The following is a 23,566-nucleotide window of genomic DNA, read 5'->3' as shown; positions in this document are numbered from 1 at the left end:
CTTCCCTTACCCTTAATGGTGGGTATAGGAAGGGTAGATGGATGGTAAGGGAAGGAGTTCCAAGGAAGGGTACACGAAGGATTTTTCTCTCCTTCCCTTACCCTTAATGGTGGGTAGAGGAAGGGTACACGGATGGTAAGGGAAGGAGTTCCAAGGAAGGGTACACGAAGGGTTTTTCTATCCTTCCCTTACCCTTAATGGTGGGTAGAGGAAGGGTACACGGATGGTAAGGGAAGGAGTTCCAAGGAAGGGTACACGAAGGATTTTTCTATCCTTCCCTTACCCTTAATGGTGGGTAGGGCGTGGGTTGTGCAAGGGTAACTACCCACCATGAAGGATGCTACCCTTCCTGTACCCACCATGGTGGAGTTTATTTTTATCAGGGTAGGCTCGTAAATATAGTAAATAGTTGTTAACCTGAATACTTTTTTCAAACTATAGCATAAGATAATTTGAAATGATGAAAGCCGACGTATAACAAACCATTGGCACAGTCTAAACAAACAAGTTATGTTTAAACTGTGCCATTGGGCTAAGAAACAATTTTCGATTCTATAAACTTGGCTGCTAATTCCTATTTTCTCCTTTAGCCACACGTTTAACGAATGAATTAATGCAAAAAAGACAACTAAAATGCAAAAATTTTCAGTACTGAAGTTATGCATCAACATCCCGACGCCACTAACTTTATTTACAGCGAGAAAGAGTACATACCTTACTGTTTTTCGTAGGGGTGAAATGTTTTCTTCTTATCGCCCAAATGCACTTCTTCTTCAACTCAGGATCATTTTGAAAGCTAAAAACTTGAACCATGTCCCGGAGTTGCCTTTACATCCCGGCAATACACACACGAAAGGCATTTTTAACAAAAATATCTCACAAACACGTTTCTGAAGCCCAGTGAATGAAATTAAAGAATAAGGAAAACTTCACCATTACCAGACACTCTATTTTTCACCAACTTAACCACAAAAATTCCTGACATGTGGTGAGAAGTAACGCAAAAAACAACGCGATCTGCAGAGGCTTGTGCAGGTTTATGATCGGGGATCGGGCCTTCTTCCTAGGAGAATATGTCACCACCCGCGAAAGAAAATAGTCCCAGACCGAATACAGTTTTATCGATGAGATACAATTTTATCGATGCATATGAATTTGCCAGTCCTCTTGTATCTTTTTTCGTCATTAGAGGAAATAAAGAAACATAACCTTTTTAGTAACTTCCTAAGCGCGATTTATTGTATCTGATGGTCCACCCTCGTATTCAGGTACGAAAACTTCCTGTGCCGTCTGGGGAAGAAACTCGACTAGACCCAAAGTTCAAGTTTTTAGCTTTCCAATAGATCGTGAGTTGAAGAAGAAGAAGAAGTGTATTTGGGCGATAAGAAGAGGCAATTTCACCCCTACGAAATACGTTAAGGTATGTTACACTTTCTCCCTGAAATTATTTGGATGTAATTTCTAGTTAGAAGTGGCTTCGGGATGTTGATGAACGACTCAGGACTGAAAGTGGTGATTTTAAATATTTTAGCGGCAATTCATTTGAAAATTCTTGCATTTTAGTTGTCTTTTTTGTATTCTGTCGTTCGGTTCTGTCGTGCAACAATTGCTCTATGAAAAATGTTCTTCATTATAATCTATAAATTACTAACATCTTTATAATTTTCATATTTAAATATAAAATGTATTAATATTTTTACTAAAAATCTTTCCTTTTTTAAGAAAGAAAAGTCAAAAGTTTCTAAAATGTATATGGCCTAAAATGGACAGGTTTCCTAATTTTGAAACCTTAAGAATGTTAAGCACGAGACTAATAAGACTGTAGCTTCCTATCTTATGTAATCTGCTTGTTACCTACAAGAGACGATTTCTTGCTACAATTCAATGTTTATATACTTCACTATTACAGGAGCAGTGCAGGAGAGCATGTCAGCCCCTGAAAAAGATGTGGAGGTGGCTATCAGAAACTGGCTAAGGCACGCCAAGGAGCGGTTGCAGGGGAAGAAGAAAAGTAAGTAATACATATGTAGTTTCTTGTGTTATACTACCTTACCTAAGAAGCCAAATAAATTTTGTGCATGAAATTGATGCCTTATTTATTTAAATTCTTGTCTGGACCTATTATTTATTAGTATCGAACAAAATTCAGTCCTAACCTAAACGTGTCCTGAAGGTATCCGGAGCGGACAATGAGGAACTTGCATGGGTCGTAGATTGCCCTAAAAACTATTTTGAATAAGTCAAATGGATACATAAGCTCGCGAAAATATCTTCAGTTTCTCCATTCAACATCAAAAGAAATAAAAAAATTGCATTTAAAATCGAGAAAATTTTCTCTGAGCCGACCACTGCGCGAAGACACCCGAGCGTTGCCGAGGCCAGGCGTGACGTCATAGGTGCCTAAACAACCGTAGGGAGTAGGGAAATACGCTGAGCGCATGGTGTAAAATTTGTTTTGAGGGAGTATTTAGCCGCTCATCGTCACTTTATTTTGTTCTGTTATTCTTGGGCAAGTTTTCCTATTGCTATTGTGCCTAGATTATTACTTGGGATATTAATAATGCGGCATCGGGATGATGAAGTACAAGCGTTTCACTTCGTATGTTTTAGTGATAAGAAAAATGGATGATAACGTTGCCACTCGTTCGAATAGTACACCTGAAATTCATCTACATCTACATAATACCCCGCAAGCCGCCTAAAAGGCGTGTGGCATTGTAATGCGTAAAGTGCGTCCGGGAATTCGGCGGTTCATTCTTCCACAGGATATTCCCCCGCATTATTAAATTTTGGGCGAGAATTGCACATTTGCAGGTCGGAAAGGAGTACCCGAGAAGTAACGGATGCTGTTGTAGTACGTCCAGTTAAAGAGTGGGTTGGGCGTTTAAGGAATTTAAAGGAGTTGCACGATTTGGTGCAGCGTAATCTAACGGAGGCCTACTGTCGGCAGGGTAAATATTATAATTTACGCCATAGAGATCGCGAATATTTCCCTGGTGATTTAGTACTGAAGCGAAACTTCGTTTTGTCTTCAGCCGCACAAAACTTTTCGTCTAAATTGTCGCCTAAGTTTGTAGGACCCTATCGCATTTTACGATCAATCTCTCGCAATGTGTATGAATTGGATACAGATCAACATCAAAGTATTGGAAAATGGCATGTGAAAGATTTGAAGCCATACCTGAGCCCTAACACATAATTTTTTTTTGTTAAGTAAGGGGGGGATTTGTAATGCGTAAAGTGCGTCCGGGAAGGTTGGAGGTCGAAGAGCAGGTGGGAGAAGTTAATGTATAAAAAAAATATGTATATATTATGTATGGAAATAATGTAAAGAGATTATTAATTGAAACTATGAATATGTATGTTCTTTTTGGGACTTCAATCCACTTTACTTTCATTATGTAATTAATCATTACACTTGTTTCTTTTGTTCTTCGGTATCGTCTCGCGTGTCCCAAAAGGGGGGAGCATTGAGGCCAGATAGCCACTTACGTTACGTGTGTGATGTGTGTTAATGTGTTTTCTTTGTTTTCTTTTATGTGTTTGTGGAGCATGAATGTTGAGAGGAGAGGGAGATAAATTCGAAGTTTACAGGCATGCCGCAGGACTGCAGCGAAGAGATTGGTCCTCTCTGAGTGCAGTCTTAAGGAAGATCGCCACTTTACTTCCGCGGCTGACCACGGCGGAGTAACATGGGCGACGGGCGGCCAGCGGTCCAACTGCGATGCCAGTTTAAAGACCCGCGCGTAAGGAGAAGAGCGCGCGCGGGCCGAATAGATGACAAATTGTGTCGTCTGCTACGCGGTGTTGGGAAAAACGGCAACACTGTGGGTGCTAGGTAGTCAGCGTGGCGAAGGAGACCGCTCTCTCGGCCTGCAACCTTCCCGCTGGACGCACCTAACTTGAACTCTCCTGACTTGAGATAATTCTCAGTGATGAAGCATGGACTTCGGATTATGTGGGTTGTATGATTGTGTGTGTGTTAGCGTAAGGTATGTGGCTGTTGGTTTCATTTTGGTTTAAGGGGAAAGATCAATTTATTGTTGTAATTTTGGGGGAACCCATATTTGGGACTATTCAGTGGACATTTGTCTCCAATTTATTTATTCATGTGTGTGAGGTTCGTCGAGTGCAGGGGTAATTGTGATGTCAGTGGATTGGAGTCGTTAGTGTGGATCAGGGAAAATCTTATTTTGTTTAATGGAACTGTCATTTTGTAGAAAACTCAAAAGGTGCAATTGTTAAATAAATGCCCAAGTTGTGGTAGAAGTGATTCTCTTTTCTTTTGGTTTATTGATCCCTTGCGTGAGGTGTCCCGGACGAATCCTCGTGGTTCTTATAGTTTTAATTAAATGATTTCTCCACTGTTAGCTAGTCGCGAGCAAATTTATGTAACGCGGTACTACCCCCGTCTTTTGGGTTCTGAGATTTAGCATTGGTAGTTGTAAGAGGGTTACAAATGGCGTTACAGCATGGGGTGTTAGGACACCAGCCTTTTTTTAGGACACCAAAAATTGATTCCACGATCCTCATGGAATTTGTTAAGACAAATTATTGCTATACGTCGGCGGCAAATCGAGTTGTAAAAGAAACGTGTAATACTGGAGGATAACGATCGTAAGCTGTGCTGTTGACATTAGAGTAAGCTGTGCTGTTGAATTTGGCAACACCGAATTAACGGAGAAGGTAGTCCTATCCGTCCTACGGTACGAATTCACAGCAAAACAGTCTGCACACAATCCACATGTGAGATCGCGAATCGGTTCCGCTGCCAACACACACACAAGCTATAACCTATTTCAATAATATAGGTAAATCCATAAACAATATACTAGCATATACCATAAAAATATAGTGGGAAATAAGCAAATACTCTTATCAAAAACTGGATGTCACTGTCACATTCTTATATTCATCACGTACAACTTACAATAACAGAACTCGTTATGATGAAAACAACTATTTATTCACTGATTTAAACCCTTAAATTAGCCCACACAAGTGACACACCTAGGTGACTTTTCTCACTACTATTCGTTGAAATAATGGAATAACAAACTTCACTCACAGTTTTTATTTCAATAGCGTGATCGTGAAATGTCATATCTACGATGAACAACGGAGATTAGCACGCCACTGACAATTTTTACACTACTGTTAGACATTTATCGATAGCGTAATAGCACTTTTTACAGTTCAATCACGATGGAACACTGATAACTCTTGGCCGATATTTTTCAACCTTGTCAAACTTTGTGCATTACAACCACTGGCACTGTGATTATTAGTAGTAGCTTAACGGGAGATGTCACGTTGAAAATAACACTATTTTGGCACAAAAATGTTCCTAGATGTCTCCAATCAGCGAGCAAAAGTTGCATTGACTGGAATTCACCTCATAATACAAGCACATACAGTCCTAAACGACGAATTCTCCGGTACCTACGAATAAACGGATGAAGTTATTGTATATGAAAGCTAAGCGGACATTAGTAAACATCAAAATCGTTCTAATTACATACTTAAATGAATGCCGTCGATAACATCAACTTACAATTAACGCATACCCCTTCCAATGGCCGTGGCTCAGACTCCTACAACGATGTTATTTAGGTATTATAAAATTTTTGGTTTAACTGCTGCAGTTTTATATTTTATGCCCTTACTCAGATATTAATAGTATAAATAATGCAAAATATGAGGGCTTCCAAGCCTCTATCGTCGGATATTTATCTTTAAATATAAAATAATCAACACGTATAACAAACGAAGCTCTCACAACTGCTGGCAACTATTACAAACAATCACAACAATAGCTTCGCGTGATGTTTAGGCACCTTTGACGTCATCGAGGCTTCGTCGGCAGTGGCTTGGGGGGTGAGGGAGTTTTTCCCGCGCTTTAAAATTCGTTATATTTATCATTAAATATCTCGCGAAGGAAAACTCAGATTTACGTGCGGTTTTCTTTGTTGTATTCAGAAAATAATTTTCTGTCCACCTGTGAAATAATAAAAAGTCATGCAAGTTCCCCATTTCAGGATGTCTGTAGGCAACCTTTTTTACTGACATGCGGACTTGCAGCGGACAACCTTTAGCATGAATTCGGCCGGCCTGCGGACATCCGTAGGCCACTTGGCGGACAGTCACCGGACGTCCTAAAAGTGTCTGTGTGCTGTGTGGGGAATACCCACCAGGATAAGCGGTAGGTGCGAGATAAACATAATTTGCGGAAATTTCAAATAAATGGTTCAAATTGGTGAGTTTCACGGCTTTCTGAGGGTTATTTTATTAATCGTTACACTATTCTATAAGTAACATCAATCCAATTGAGTACAATGGATTAAACTTAAAAATTTCTCTAAGCTATTGGGGGGGGGGGGTTATTCGCCAAACCTCCCCCCCTCGCTACGCCACTGAACACGAAGGCATTAACGGTAATCGAGGACGCCGCTATGCGGCCAATTTAGGCGATATGGTACTGTGACAACCCCTCCCCAAACGCTTGAAATCGTGGAAAAAAAGGGATAATGAACGTGGAGGATAAGCTCATCCACACAATGTCTGAATTTTCCTAGGTAAAGTTCAAATCTGTACTAGCTGGGACCTCTCCGTAGACATTCTCGTGTCTCTCCCAATATGAACACAAATGTCTTTGGAAGCAGCCTTTACGCTCAAAAGGCAACAAAAATGATTAAAATTGGCATGCAGCACAAGAAACGATTGTAAGAACATATTATATGGATACAGCAACTCATGCCATAAATAAAAATCTGAAGAAAAGTAGGATATAAAATAATTGGAATAGATTAATAATAATCGATAGCTATATAATAAGTGAATATGTTTCAAGTGAGTAAGCGGCTGATAGTAACTACTTTTTACTTTACTAGGGTAATGATCATCAGTGAGTAATAGGGTAGTTTCCTTCATCAAAGAAAACGAAAGGAATTGATTGCGATTCGTTACCCACCATTATAGTGTATTCATAAATTACAATTTTTTTGGTTTTAGAAATACCGGTTTAGACGAATGTCAATGGTCAATTTTATCCTCATTTGAAAAAGGCCAGATTGGCGCCCATGCGATGCCACTCCACGTGACGTCACAGGGACCTAGTTTCCATACGAATAGATAGGAGTTTTACATCGTCTGAGAATACTGATGCATGTATGAGGCACAGAGCTCAGGGAAACATCTCTTAATAATCACACATTAAAAATACCTAAGTTCGGAAAGTTCCATTCGTTTGATAGGAGAATAATGACCCTTATTTAAGCCAAGCGCTACCTGCTAGCAGCTTGCGTCGTATCAGTGCTCAAGCCTCGCCCCAAGGTCACCTCACTCTGCGGCAGCGGGAACGGGAATAACATCACGTGGCATTTTCCCAGCATTTATACTTAGCCGTCGTGTTTTCGCGCGCTCGAAAATTTTTACTTTTCATTTAATCGCGAAAAATAGATATCGTCATTTGAAAATCTAAAAGCGTGAAATACGTACTCCAGGAGTAATAATCTTTCGATTTAGGCAATAAAAAATAATAAGAAACCACCCTATTGTGAGTTTAACGGCTTTCTGAGGGATATTTTTATTAATCCTTACACTATTTTATAAGTCATATTGATTCAATTACGTAAAATGGGTTAAACTTAAAATTTTCTCTGAGCTCAGGGGGTGGTGAGTTATCCCTCAAACCCCCCCCCTCGCTGCGCGACTGGTGCCGCAGTGAATGTAGCGTTCATTGGAACGGTTGAATCGCACCCGACATTTTCAAAGACCGAATCACCTTTCCCCGCCCCCGTTATCATTTCATTTTAAAGAACTCAGGAGATTGTAAACACATTAAAACTAGAGTTTCATATTGCAGTAAATGTAATGATAGAGGAAGGATGAAAGGTAATTCGAGTTTTTAAAATAATAAAGCTGAATTCTGGTAGGAAGGTGATTGTGATTTGGTTCTTATTAATGAATTGTTATATGAACGAATACGATCGTCTTTAATATCGACTGTCAACTATCGTCACGAGTGGATAGCGGAGGAGAAGTCAGAAAATATTTCGGCAATGCGGCAGCAATTATCACCGAAAACGAGGTTCATTGAGTAGAAGGTGGTTGGAAAAGGCCGATTTTGTGATATAAATAAATTTAACTTAATAATATTTATGAAACCTATGTTCATATCGTAAGTTTTGATGAGAAACTGCGCCAGTAATTTTGGGTTCAAAGTGTTTAGTTTCGCCCTATCATCATAATTTTAGAAGATGAAGGTTGTTATACAGAGAGTTACAAGTGCAAAAGTCACTGGTGAGTCAAGAGTGTTGTGCCTCGCGTTCACGATTATTTTCCCGGTATTAACGTTGATGTATGCTGAAATTTCGATTTCAGTTGGAGAGTCACTGGTATCTTCAATCGGAAGGGGATTGTGCGTTCTTGTCGGGATATCAAGAGACGATACTCAGAAAGATATCGATTATATGTGAGTGAACTTTATTTCGTCATTTTTGTGATGTAGTAGGTGATTCATATAGATGATGAATAGTCTGCCACTAAAGTCTGAAGGGAATCTTAAGTATCAACATGGGAGACACTATGATTGCAAAATATTATGCTTTCTTCAGGAATGTAACGATGAATGAGCTGGAAAATGCTTGTTCTCGCCTCCCAAGGGTTATTTTAAAAATAAACTAAACAACCGATAGTAGTCGAAGTCCACGTTCGAAACAGGGAATTACGTGAAAAATGGAAATTTAAAGAGTCTGAGAAGAAGCAATTAGCTTTGACTTTCCAAAATGGCACTATAAATGTGCCAAATGGACAATGTTATTGCTAGCGTTTCTTAATCAATTTTGACGGGCCGTGTCACACTTTCATGAATCACTTCTATGCCTTAACTGAGGTGTCTGTAGTGAAAGAATTGAATAAGAGCGTGTCAAAATTCTGAAAATGATTCCATGAGTCCTTAAATTGAATGTTGGTATGAAACACCAAGAAATAGGATTTTCAAGGGAGGCAATTTTAGGAGAACTGAGGAGTTCTTTTACGTGGATGTAAGGGTATTACCGGTATTTATACTGACAAGAGGCTAATGTCAGCAACATATTCCTTGAAATTGATTCAGCCATAAAACAATGTCTATTATTTTTTTAGCCCTTTTTCTATGGGATGTACTGCCAAGGTTTCTATCAGGATATTTAAGAGATATCAGATTTTTCATTATTTTGTAGTATGTACTAATTTGATTTACATTATCAAGATTTGTAACTAATGCGATAGATATGGTTGGGAGTAGTAACTATGGAAAAATTATGGTGGCTAATATTGTTTTTATGGAGAAATTTTTCAAAATTAAATAATTATTATTGCAAAAAGTTGGTCCAATAAATGTGATCACAAGTACTAAAAAGGTTAATCTTTCAATTTCCCAGCTCAAGGAATGGTTTTACCATGAATATCATTTCAGGGATACTCACTCCAGTTACCTTGATTTTAATACGTCACAGAGTTTTAGAAATGTGTGTGTGTATTGCAGCCGATTAGTCCCTTAAAAGCAATCAGTATACTTGATGATGAGGTGAATAAAATAATAAGCATGCAATCATACCAATATGCTGATTACTCTTTCCTCAATTCATCATTAACAATACTTTTTCACAAGTTTTGAATCAGGCTTTATTTACTTGGATGTGGCATTGAACCATGGCTCATGTCCAGTGGAGTAGCCAGGGATTTTGTTCGGAGGTGGTCCAAAACAAGGGGGGAAACTTTTGAAAAACAGGGTACTAAGTAGAGGGCTTTAAAAGAATTTTAACGTTTTTTTATAACTGATAAAACTTCATTTTTCAAATAAATCTTTTGTAAATGCAAGATTTTTCAATATTTTGTTTTCTTCTATGAAGGAAAGAAATTGTGTTTTTATATTTCTGGGGGGCAGAGACCTCCCCCTTCTTGCTAGCCCTCTTACTGCTCATCTCGCTGGGGTCTATCACTGAGGCTTGGAAGCATTCTCTTGACTCCAATCACTCAAGATTTCTGTTGAGTAGGATGTAAGTGTAGTGTCCGAGGGCAGATGGAAGTTTGTGCATGAGCTATTCAGCCATTTGGGAGGGTACTGGCAGCCAGACTCCAAAGCCTCCACAGTTAATCACAAAAAACTGCATGGAAATTTATATAAGGTCTGCAGAGGACTTTTAGGACATCACACCTGTTCCAAAAAAAAAAAGAAAGCAGTGAAGTGTGGAAATTTTAGCAATAAACCATGTGTATAAGACACAAGGATCATTTACAGAAGAAGAGAATGGAAAGTGGGGAATTTTGTGGATGAAGACCGATTTGGATTCTTGAACAGCAAGAGAAATAACAGAAGCAATTGTGGTCCAAGGCAGCACGTGGATGAGAGAATGGAGAACAAGCGAGCACGTGGAGAAGAGAACAAACCATTGCATTCATTGCATCTGTGTACTTGTTAGAGAAGGCTTGTGCGCTGAGGTGAGGAAGCAATTTATTTATTTTTACATCTGGAGCATGCATCTTTATGGTAGAGAAACTCTGGCAATGTCTGCAGCAGATAAATCAATGTTGGAAGCTTTAAAAATGGGGTAATACAGAACAATAATGAAGATCAAATGGATGTAATATCTTGAGTAATGTGGAAGTTATAAGAAAAGTAGGATAGAAGAGAAATCTTTTAATAGCCTGTGAAGACTTAGGTACTAGTTATTCGGCCACATCATGGGACATAATCGACTGATGAAAACAATAGTTGAAGGACATATGGAAGGGGAGAACAGTGTAGGAAAGCATCTGATGATGTGTATAGAGTGGGGGATGAAGTACACATGTAAAACAGAAGAATTATGTCAGTGTGAAAAGACGAGTTTATAGTGATTTGAGTGGAGAGCTTTCTCAAATCAATCTTCTGACTGATGTCTATTTCTATGACTTATCTATTTCTGACTGATGATTATGTTAATCAACCTATGCTACCAGGAAACAAAATCGATGATGGAACTTTTGTGTACAATAAATATTTTACATAAATCATTTTGGGTGTTCTCAGTATCTCAGATTACCAGGGGTGCTGACTTACAAAAAATATTGGGGGGGCCCAAACTGGGGATCCTGTCCTGGGAAATTTTATAAGTGGTGATTTTTAAGTTTTTCAGCATTTTAGAAGAGTCATATGATCAACAATAGAACCGTGATAACTCAAATATCGTTATCTGGACATTTCGGGGAAAATTGACGAGCCTGACACATTTTTCCTCACACCCATAACGAATTTTTGAGGGGGCTCAGGCCCAATGGAGTGGGCGCCACTGCAGATTACCCTTAATTCTCTCCACTATTCGAATGTCCTTTCTTAGACAGAGTCCACTCTGCAGCATTCACATCCTCAGATTTTGTTACTCTCTCCTGTTACTTATCAATACTCTTTCGTAAATATTTTTTTCTGCTCATCAATTTGGTACATATGTGCTACCCATTCAAGAAAACAGTTTTCATGTGCCCATTAATGTAGCATCCATTCCACATTCTTGCCTAACCATTTCATTCATAGCTCTGTCGGTAATATTTACAGAATAAATTCTCAGTTAGTCGCCCATTCTTCAGCTTAAGTTGAAATTGTTTTACTATACCTCCTAAAGCAGGAGCATATGCCCCCATTTTGTAACGCATGGTACTGGGCACACGACTGTTTGGAATGATAAATAATATCAGCATTTGATGACAATCCAGCCCCAATTACAGAGGGTAAAAGTAGCCTGGAAACGGGCAGTCTGGCCAGGTCAGCTGGCCAGCGATTGGGGATGGCCCCGAGCTTAGGGCCCCCCCCCCCCGCAACGTTCGTGTCCATCGTGAAGAGTATAAGAACGGGATAGTAGTCGAAAAAGACTCGAGAGTACTTGAACCAAAGTTTTTTTTTGCCGTTATGACATTCTACGTTTCCATTGGTTGCTTCATTTACAATATACCTGGTCTGTGTAATAAGATTATATAATAAAAGTGTCTGAAGATAAAGGAGAAGTTGATGTTTTTTTGAAAGAGTTATTTGAAAAGTTTATTTTAGATTAAAGCACGGTTTCAAGTAAAAAAATACTTTAATTAATAGAAAATAGAACCATAATGCAATGTTAAATTTTATAAGCTATAAAATTCTCATTTTTCATCACATTTTTTCTCGATAAATTGCTATATTTATTTACTTGTATCTGACCTTTAGGTGCTGTATTAGCGGCGAAATCCATTTCTGCGCATGCAATTTTGTAAATATTGTTCTCGAGGGAGGACCCCCGAATCCCCCCAGGAAAGGTAAGGGGGGCCCCGTCATGAGCCCTTTCAGAGGGGCCCCAATCGCCCCAGACTGCCTCTGCCTGGAAACACTATTACATGTACTCTTAGAAGAAGCTCTGAAAGTAGGATTACAGATTAATGAAAATAAAATTAGGTATGTTTATGAAAATTGAAAGAGAAGCAGAGTTCAATACATAATTTAGTACTGTATGCCATGGGATACAGCTTTGCAATGAATGAAGAATTTAAGTACTTGGGAGTTGCCATTAACAGCCAAAATAGTCATAAAGAAGAAGAGATACAAATGAGGTTAAATGCAGCCAATAAATGTTACTGGAGCCCATGGAAATTATTGTAAAGTAAACTCTTGTCTAGAAATACACGTACACAATTTAGAATACACACAGTGTTAATGGAGCCAGTTCTCTTGTATGTGGTTGATGTATGGACCCTAACAGAACAGATCTGGAAGAAGTTAATAACATTGTCAAATAAGAATGTCCGTTGGAGTAAGTAAGAGTATGGTTTATGAGGCTAGTTCTAGTAGTTTGTGTAGGGGAACCTAGTGGTGAATTTTAACTTGTAACTGGAGTAAAAGAAATTTTATTACTTTTAATAAAATTAGTAGAATTGAAGCTCAAATTGGAGTACCCAAGTACAGTAGATTCAGGTTAAATGGAACATATCGGGACTTGTGCACTTTTCCCCAATTAAGCGGCTGCCCAAATTAGGCGAACTATCCTGTATATGGGCATTAACAAACATTGAAATGATAGTAAGAAGAACTATTTATAATGCAACATAAGTTTATTAAACTATTAATTTGATTAATAAATCAGTGAGTTTAGTTAATTTATTATCATTTTTAAGAATTATAAAAATTAAGTTAAAAATATTTTTCACAGCTTCGGGCAACGCTGAATGAATGTCTTTTACTAAGTCCTATTAAAGAAAAGTCCTATCCTCTTGCGGATAGTATAAAAACAAGAGCTTTCAAAATAGGGCAAGAATAGGAACATTTGTGAAAAATATGAGTAAATCAAAGTAGGAAAATAAAAAAAAATAGTAATCTGAAAACAAAAAATTTTAATTTCGTCGCGAGTATAGAGTCTATGTCGCCGACTCATGGCCCAATAAAGCGGCATGCTGTCCCAATTAAGCGGAGAATACTCTGGGATATTCCTACATTGGGTTTTGTTCTTCAAAATCTGCCCCAAGTAAGCGGTTGCCCCAACTAACAGGTGGACCCAGAATTTACTGTACTCTCATCGAAAATAATTTCAAAGTTATCATTTCCTGGTCCATTATGTCATTATCAACTTTTGCTTTTATAGTTTTTTTACACAGTAACATTTAACATAGTAGTAAAGTATCATAGTAGTAAGATAAGAATAAGATAAATCTGATGAATCATTTAAGAGGGAAAGTTAGTTTTGAAGAAAACTTAAGTACTTGTGGTATTCTGCAGGTTACATTACCTATTCAAAAGCTAGCATGTCAGCAGAGAAAAAGGCTTGAAGCTGAGGTGGAAGACAGAATTGGCCATCTTACAACTGAAGTTAGAAGTGGATTTTTTTTCTAATTTTAGGACTGTAAGCCTGAAAACTCTTGCCTCCGAGATCATCCACAGAAGATTATAACAAGAGTACTTGGATGAGGGCCAATCCAGAAGAAGCAAAGGCACAAGAGAAGCAACATTGACACCCAAGGCTGCTCATAGAGGGAATGGAAAAAACCAAGCCCACATTTGTGGATTTGGAGATTTATTTGACATTGTTGGTTAGAACTCAACGCTTAGAATTCTTAAAGAAAAAGTAGCGATGTACATTGGTAGGAGAATCATCCACAGTATAAACTATAGCAAGTAGCAGTGGAAAAAAATTCAGGACGCTGTAGTGTAGGAAAGGAGTGACTCAAGGCTGTGCTTTGTCTCCTGTAAGTTTCAATGTTTACATGGAGAAAGCCATTGATGAAATCCACCGGATATGAATATTGCTGGAGAAAAAATTAGCATTATTTGATTTAATGATGACATACCTGAGTCAGAGAAGGATTTGAAGAAGATTCTGGTAAATTTCAGGAGGATAATATTTATATATCAGGTGAAAATGAACACAAAGAAAACTAAGATATTCGGACATTTGTAGTAGAAGAGAAGAAGTCAAGACTGCCAGGAAAATAAGGAGACATATGTCGGAAGATGTGGATAAATTCTATTTATTGGGAAGCAAGATAACCTGCGATGAGAGGAACATGAAAGAAAAAATCAGCAGAATAACCTAGGTGAAGAGAGCATTCCACCATAAGAAAGATCTAATGACATCGGGGAATTTCACAATAGAGGTAAGGAAAAAATTTATCAGAACTTACATTTGGAGTATGCTTCTCTGTGGAAGTGAGACATGGACAATAACTGCAGCAGAGAAATTAAGAGTGGAGGCTTTTAAATGTGGTGCCTCTGAAAGATGAGAATCAAATGATGGACTGGACTAAGTCCTAAGAAGTGCACGAGAGAAGAAAATCATCATGAAAACCTTGACAAGAAGATAGAACAGCTTTATAAGCTAAAATATCTTGAGACATGATGGCCTTTTGAAAAAAATCGTCGAGGGACAAGTAGACGGCAAGAATGGAATAGAAAGACCTTGAATGACATATGTGGATCAGGTAAAGAAGGATGTGAAAGAGAAGAAATACGTCGGTGTGAAAAGATTTGGTGATAGGAGAATTGAGTGGAGAGCTGCGTCAAACCAATCTTGGGACTGTTATGGGCGAGTGATGATGATGATATGTTATATTAAAGTCTGTGGGTTGCTCCATGAGCACAAATGCATGCGTTAAAAGTGAAAATGAAGCACATACAGGAGAGAAGAAGTTTGAATAGGAAGCCACTCTTTGGTATGGACTGCAGCATTTTATTCTTTATCTGTGTTATCAGAGAGATTGAATAACAGGACCATTGTGAGACCATTCTAGAGTTAAAAATGAGCATCTATTTTGAGTGAGTAAGGTTAACGGGTTATAAAGCTTTCATTAGCCGGTTTGCAAAGGTTGCAGGGGCTGGTTGGTGGGATAAGTAAACATTGCAAGCATGAAGATGAATATGTACGTCCTAATTCATGGAGTTTTGTAAATCTTCAAGAGCAAAGAAAGTTTAATTTAACATAATGAGATGGTCACAAGCTTGAACTGGTTGAATTTTTAAATTTTTGGAGAGCAAAGTAAGGAAAAGGAGACATAGCAGTCAGGAAGGGGATAGCATTCTTGAATAGGAAAGATGGGAAGATTGGTGGCTAAGAGTGAATAGAAAAGGGCTAGCAAAGAATCTAATGTGGGGTGTCATTATTTGCAATGCCAAAATGTGGATGCAGATGTAGTTGGACAGGATAGAGGCAACAAAGATGGCTGGGGTGTAAAGAAGAATGGACATGATGAAGGAGACTGAGCTGTAGATATGACCTGTCATCCTGTTGCCATTAAGAAATACATATCTCACATTGTCCGGTAATGTCTTCGGAAAGGACTGCAGTGTTCAATTTCACCATGGTCATTTATGAAAAGGGGTCCTAGTGTCCTTGCACAAATAAAGTGTGGGGGGAGGGAGGGGGTAACATCTGATGATGTAAATATTGGTGGTAAATAACCAAAATCTTTAGTGGTGCAAAGAGGTCACATTGTAAAATCTGTACAAGAGCATGCGGTAAACAAACTCCAAACATCTATTAAGTATCCCTCGAAAGCAATCTGGTTACATTGTTCCATTAATGGCCATCAGCTAAAAAAATTGTCATTTCCTTAGCAATCCATGCCATTAGAAGTGATATTAGGATGTGGTATGTATATGCTGCCAACATGGGCACTAATCTACCACTCATTCTGTGGTCAACCTGAAGATTAGTTTGGATGGAGAAGAGCTCTCCGCTGCTGTGCGAATATCATACGTTCAGGGTAGAGGTGTTAGTTTCTTTCCCTTATTTGCCACCTTGCTTTTTGAATATTTCATTAGGGGATGTCCATAGGCTTCACCTGAGACACTTGGATTAGCAAGCAACCACTCAAACAGCCACTCACGTCACCACACTCCCCTGAAAACAAATGCAACCAACCAAATCCATTGTTTTTTATTGGGAGATATACACATAAACATGTGAACTTTCACAGCTATTCATTTGGAAATGAAAGGTGGTATGTCAACATATAAACATTGGTCTAATGTGGCATATAGGTAGTTGATAAGAGCCTTGTTATTCACCAAGGCTATGCATGAGCTCAACTTGGTGAATTTTCAGTGGATTTTTGAGAAATTAGCATGAAAGGTTTTGTGAACTTTGCTTGAGGATGAGAGCATCATTCAGGGAATGTATTTGATTTTCTTTCTTTGTTTCAGAGTTAGGAAGATCCTCAACGTGAGATATTTTGAAGATGAAACAGGCAAGAGATGGAGTAGGTGTGTCAAGGATAAGAAATTTGAAATTCTCTGTGTAAGCCAGTTCACACTGTGCCACAAGTTGAAAGGAAATAAACTGGATTTCCATTGTGCCATGGCTCCAACAGAGTCAGAGGCATTTTATAATAAATTGTTAGAATATTTAAAGAAAAGCTATGAGCCAGATTTAATAAAAGGTGAGTGGAAATTTCATATTAGGACTAATGAAGAAAACAATTAGAGCAAAGGAACCCAATGATACACCCCAACACTGTACCACAACCACTATGATAGAGATCCAAGAGCAAGCCTCCAACGATCTCCTAATAGTCGCTTCTACCATTGGCAGTAGAGCTCTGCAAAATGGCATCTCTACTCTGCCGCAAACAGCCAATTAATAGTATGTCATTTCCCAATCCATGTTTTTGACAGAGAAGAGCACGTACTCTGGTGGGGTAATAAGAAACATGCGGCCAAGTGTTGACTATGCTTGACAAAGAATAGGGTGGTTTCCTATTATTTTTTTTGTCTAAATCGAAAGATTATTACTCTTGGAGTACGTATTTCACGCTTTTAGATTTTTAAATGACGATATCTATTTTTCGCGATCAAATGAAAAGGGAAAATTTTCAAGCACGCGAAAACGCAACGGCTAAGTATGAATGATGGGAAAACTCTGTGTGACGTTGTTCTGGTTCCCGCTGCCACAAGTGAGGTGACCTTGGGGCGAGGCTTTGAGCGCTGATACGACGCAGGATGCTAGCAGGTAGCAGAGTACCCAGAGTAACGAAGAAAACTTTCCGACCTTAGCCAGTTTTAATAGGTGATTATTAAGACATGTTTCCCTGAGCTCTTTGCCTCATGCATGCATTAGTAACCTCAGACGATGTAAAACTCCTATCTACTAACAATCTTCTATATTTGTAAAATTTTATCTATATATTCCAATTTAATTTTTATTGATATAAATTGACGTGTCCTTTATTTGTATTTTGTGTACAGCATACAGATCTTTGGACAAATAAAAATAATATTATTATTATTCCTCGTATAGAAACTAGGTCCCTGTGACATCACATGGAGTGGCATCGCATGGGCGCCAATCTGGCCTTTTTCAAATGAGGATAAAGTTGACCCTTGCCATTCGTCTAAACCGGTATTTCTAAAACCAAATAATTAGTATATTCTGAATACACAAATGGTGGGTAGCGAATCGCAATCAATGCCTTTCGTTTTATTTGATGAAGGAAACTATCCTATTGTTGACTTCAGATACATTCACCCAGCCACCTGAGAAATCGTGTCTCACTCTTTGCAACTTCTAGGAACACTCCTTATAGTGACATATAGTATAGCGAGTCGCCTGAATCCATTCATCATACGTGGTGGTGGGTGAGCGAGCGCTCAAGCAGAGCCGCACTCAGGGCTCGAGCGTGTGCATTTGATTCAACTGCTGGCTGAGTGAAAGTTGGCTCTGCTTGGCAGCAACCATTGCTCATCCACCATTTTTATGTCACATTCGATTGTGATGGAGCTTGAAAGATGAGAAGGCTGCTCTTAAAATGAGGAATCTTGCACATTGTGTTGGCAGTGGATCCAGCATGCCTTTAAGAAGTAGACGCGAGCATGCTCATTTGGCATTTCCATTATTACTGCCTACTTCTGAAGCTATTCGCAACAAAAAAATCCATGCCCTTAACCTTTCAACAGATCAATTGATGACATCGACGGCTCTAGGGCCTCATGCATGGACCAGCCCTGGTTGGTTGTCGTGTATACTCTCGTGAGGGATTCTTCCTTCAATGAGTACCACTTGCCGAGCAGGTTGATGAGCCCAAACTGTAACGCATTACCAATTCATGAAAACTAGATGGCAACTTTTGCACTATCTTATTTTTTACGAACAAGTGAATTTCTGAATACCACAACTTTCCCTTCCATCCATTTAATTCTTTGAATGAACTGTGATTGTGGGTATGAGTTAACAACCCCATAAGTGTTTGAATGAGTGGCAGGTAAAATCACCCGAAGGAATTTTTGAGAGGGAGATGCTTAGAATGCGTGAGGGAGAAAAATTTAACAATATTTCAAGTTTTTAGACATTTAGATGTATTTTGTCTTCTTAATGCTTACTATTTTACTTTATTTTCTTAAATTTGTCTTAAAACAAAGTCATTACTATGAAGTTAAAAATTAACTTGTCCATAGTGAAGAAGCAATCATTTGCCCCAATCACTGCCATTGCCACAACTGAAGTAAGTAACCTAGGTAGTGGTTGGCTCAGTGGCCCATAAAGCCAAAGCCCAGTGGTACAACACCCATTCCAGAACAATTATCTTTTCCTCTGGCAAATAATCTGAAGTTCACAGCCATGCATGTGGCAGACTTGAAACACATCACATACCTTATCTAAGTTGAAATTTTATGTATACTGGGACTAGCCATGGTGATATCTTCATGGAGTCAATAGTATCAATGCACAAATTGTGCGAAAAATCCACAGAGAAAAAAAATAGTTTGCCTGGTCCTCCTCCTGATCCTGGTCATGGCGAATGATTTTGGACATTTTGTTTAAGTTGACACTATTGGCATGGAAGGTATGCTTTGATGCAGGTTAAATGCACTGGCTGACTTCACAGTGGGACAGTAATGTATTATTAATGATGCTGTGCAGTGCCATATCAAGAATGAAAATCTAAGATGCATCAATAGGGTCGTTTCCTTCATCAAAGATAACGAAAGGCATTGATTGCGATTCGTTACCCACCATTAGTGTATTCATAATATACTAATTACATATTTGGTTTTAGACATCCCAGTTTAGACGAATGGCAATGGTCAATTTTTCCTCATTTGAAAAAGGCCAGATTGGCACCCATGCGATGCCACTACACGTGACGTCACAGGGACCTAATTTCTGAACGAGTAGATAAGAGTTTTACGTCGTCTGAGAATACCAATGCATGCATGAGGCACAGACTTCAGGGAAACATCTCTTAATAATCACACATTAAAATTACTTAAGTTCGGAAAGTTTCCTTCGTTTGATAGGGGAATAATAATCCTTATTTAAGCCAAACGCTACCTGCTAGCAAGGTACTCTGCTACCTGCTAGCAGCCTGCATCATAGCAGTGCACAGTATTCTTGTCCCAAGGTCACCTCACTCTGCGGCAGCGAGAATAACATCACGTGGCATTTTCCCAGCATTCATACTTAGCCGTCGTGTTTTCCCGCACTTGAAATTTTTCACTTTTCGTTTAGTCATGAAAAATAGGTGTAGTCATTTAAAAATCTTGTGTGTGTGAAATGTGAAATTGTGAAGTGTGAAATTCGTACTCCAGGAGTAATAATCTTTCGATTTAGGCAATAAAAAACTAATAGGAAAACACCCTATTCTGTTTCGCCCCCTTTATAAAAATTGATAATGGCTTGTCTAGTGTAAAAGACATGCAATTAAACCTCTCAGCATTTAAAGAAAAAAATGTTGTCCCAATAGTTCTAAAGTGTGGTTCTATTAAAATAAGTCACTTCCAAGTTATTGGAAACCAAAGCTGGTACTTTGCTCATACGTCAAAAATGGGTGCTGTTGTCTTTACAATTGTAGTAAATAATGTTTAAATGACTTCCTTGAATTTTGAACTTGAAAATAATGATGCTACTACTTTTCCGAGTTCCTTTTTGTTACTTAGATATCAATATAAAATTTCGAGTGCTTTTAATTTCTGCACCTTAAGTAGCTGTACACACAATAATTCTTTTGAAATCAGTTGTACATATTAATGGTTGCATTACATGTACGTAAATTTCAACCTGGGGATGATTGTTAATGAGAAGAGAGAGTGTAAAGATGCCTTATACATGATTGCACAATTTCAGATGAAAATTTAATTGAAGAATTTTCTTCAGAAAATCGTACATAGGTTTGCCTCCCACTCGTTCACAGGAAGGTTTCAGTGAGTTTGTCGATGAGTTCCTGGCCATCTGAGCCAAGAACACTCCACTCAGCGGTGATTATCCTCACTTCTCTTGAAATGAGGACCGGTTGTGCAGTATTTATGTAGAATCCCCCCCCCCTTGGTCCTTTGCTGTACTAGTATGCAGTAAATATCTTTCTAAAATAGCATGAAAATTTTAATTGGTATTTTCTAGTACCTATATGATGGATTAAAATTAGCCTCCTTTCATTGAAAACGGCAATAGGAGCAGGACTGGTGAGTAATCGCCTTCATTCAATCTTGGAGATACAACCCATAGGTTGATCAGTATAGGCAAGGGTAAGCATCGCCCAAACTAAGCCAGAGGCGTGTGTCTCACAACTCCAGACACCCTGAGTCACCTCACAGTTTGAGGATTTTTATTTGAGGTGTCCAAAACCTTCATTCAGGAAATTAAACCACTAACAATTAGGCTAATACTCTCCCCTTTGCTACATTTATGGGGACATATGTAAATATTTTCTGGGCTTTAAAATGAAGTTAATGATTGGAAGAATTGTGTTCACTTGTCTAGGCTTTAAAGTTATGAAAGAAACTGCATATTCTATCTCCAGCAATTTCTCCTGTTCATCAGGAATTCCACAATGAAGCAGAGAATTATGCAATGTATATAATTAAACATAACTCATTCATCTTACCCTTAATTTGCCCCAATCCTCAAATATGGTGCAGTCACTTAGCCAGAAAGTTGCTATAGTGAGGATGGAGAGTTCATTTGGTGGTATGCAGTAACAATTATTTATCGATTCACAAAAATTGGAAAACTGTACATTACATACAGTATTGATATTGTTCGCATGATGCTACAATTTAGTCATATTTGGTTCGTACTGGAGTGACAGTCGGCACTCATTTTGACAGCAGAGGATTAGCAGACAGTCATTTTACCTCAGTTTCATGCTCTGAATGTTTCTCTATATTTATTATCAAATGTTTTCGAGTTGCCAAGGAAGTTGAATTGCAGATGTGGCATCTGACATTCAACTTCCTTAAGGAAAGAATAAATGGAGTGTCAGAGCATTGGTGTCTTAGGGCTAATTGTATCCACAGAGGAGATGTTGTGGGAAGTCACCACAAGAGGAATACTTTGGGGGGAGGGTGAACCCCTAATGCACCCCGCACTATGTGCCTGATATGGTGTGGTGATGGTGCAAATTATTCTCAATTTCATGTGCTTGCTTCGAGGGTTGCATCAATTTCACAATTACACATGTATGCCAACTTTTTAACATAAGGTTTCTTCAAAGCACTCCTCTATTGTTCTTACTCATTCTAGATGGAAAATTTGGTGAATATATGCAGGTTGACATTGTCAATGATGGACCAGTGACTATACACTTGGAATCCCCATCCTCTCAAGACAGTGATTCATCTCAAGCCCTCGATGCCAGTTATAAACCTACTGAGAATTCTGATGGAAATTGATGTAGTAGGAAGATGTGTGAAATCTTGCAATAAAAATCTCTTTTGCATTTCAAATCATTTTCAATTTTAATCTATTTATCATACATGTGAAAATATATCTAGAGTATAAAACATACAAAAGGAAGTTAATATTAACAAAAGTTTTATTTCCTATTGATTTGAATTTTTGCACAATACAGAAGACTGTACGTTTCCTTGAAGCACCACTAAATCTGCTAATATCAAAAGCAATTCAATGCAAACCGTTTGGATGGAGCAACAGAGCACTGTCACATAGCATGTCTACAAAGCGCAGCGAGGCAGCCACCAATTACAGCTGTTCACAAGTATTTTAACTTTATTTCAGCCAATAACCATGAAAGTTGTGCTTATCTTGACTGTCATGGAAAACTGAGCAGCATGTAAAACATAGTACAAAAAGATCAGACTTACATTTAAATAATCACAGCAACTGTCCAATCATTTGACACCTTCTAAGTAGACACATTCATACAGTGGAATAATGTATTTAGGTGGGGCAGTAAGAGCAATACTCATCAATCTATATTATGTGAATATATACTGTATAGAGTCTGTTGGCTTCCAGCCTTCCCCACTTTCTAGGCAGGTAGGTGGCAGTACACAAGTGAGAAATAAATGCATATTGTGAAAAAAAACATGATTTGACATCCAATTGATAATTATCTCCCCCTAAAAGAGACCTTCTCACACAATGGAAATGTGCGTTGACAGCCAGAGGCCGAAATGTGGATGACACAATAATGCCAATGATATAGATAGGTAGATAAGGAGCAATAGGGACTATATTCACAACGCCATTTTTGAGTAAACAATTTTAGGCATTATCACAAATATCCAATGGAAAAATTGATGATCCAAAAATGTAAACATCGGTTAGAAGTCTCCCTGTACCACTAAAAATTGTCAATGCTCTCAAAGTACAATTATCAACATTTGATTTATGATCTAAGTATAACCATTTTCGTTGTGCTCATATACAAGTATAAATTTACAAAATTTCTAACTTCACCACCTTGTTCCTCACAATTGGCATTTCCTCCTCCTAGTACTCACAATGAGAGACGCAATCATCTCCCCATCCACACTTATAGCTGCCAATCGCACTGAAATGCACTCCTTAGAGATGTGAGCAACAATGAGTGCCAATGGAACGGTGCACTCACACAATATACACTTCAAAATCTGGTCAAAGACGAAAAAAGTTCATTACTAAGGACACTAGCACATATAAAATGTAGATTCTTAAATTCCAATAAAACTTAAAGCTTACAAACTCATCCAACAATACAAATATTAAATATAATACAAGAATATTTTATGAAAATATTTGTAAAAAATTGTTGAAAAAATTATCCAAAAGTTTCACCATGATGACTTAAAACTCAGTTCTCGATAGAAATCCATAGAAAA

General features: G+C 38.3%; 1 protein-coding gene across 3 annotated transcripts; it reads left to right on the top strand.

Moving 5' to 3' along the window:
- The first annotated feature begins 8,006 nt into the window (after positions 1-8,006).
- Positions 8,007-23,341, top strand: LOC124158039 (D-aminoacyl-tRNA deacylase 1). Of its 3 annotated transcripts, XM_046533196.1 has the most exons (4): positions 8,007-8,301; positions 8,383-8,473; positions 16,676-16,911; positions 21,987-23,341. In XM_046533196.1, the coding sequence occupies exons 1-4, from the start codon at positions 8,259-8,261 to the stop codon at positions 22,133-22,135; spliced, it is 519 nt and encodes a 172-aa protein (XP_046389152.1). In that variant the 5' UTR covers positions 8,007-8,258; the 3' UTR covers positions 22,136-23,341. The 3 variants fall into 3 exon arrangements, with proteins under 3 accessions (XP_046389152.1, XP_046389154.1, XP_046389153.1); XM_046533198.1 differs by lacking the exons at positions 8,007-8,301; positions 8,383-8,473 and adding an exon at positions 12,236-12,306; XM_046533197.1 differs by lacking the exons at positions 8,007-8,301; positions 8,383-8,473 and adding an exon at positions 12,322-12,442.
- Positions 23,342-23,566: the final 225 nt, after the last annotated feature.

The sequence above is a fragment of the Ischnura elegans genome, chromosome 4, assembly GCF_921293095.1.
Source record: "Ischnura elegans chromosome 4, ioIscEleg1.1, whole genome shotgun sequence".
In the NCBI taxonomy this organism is placed as follows: Eukaryota; Metazoa; Arthropoda; class Insecta; order Odonata; family Coenagrionidae; genus Ischnura; species Ischnura elegans.
This window is presented reverse-complemented; position numbering and strand designations above follow the sequence as displayed.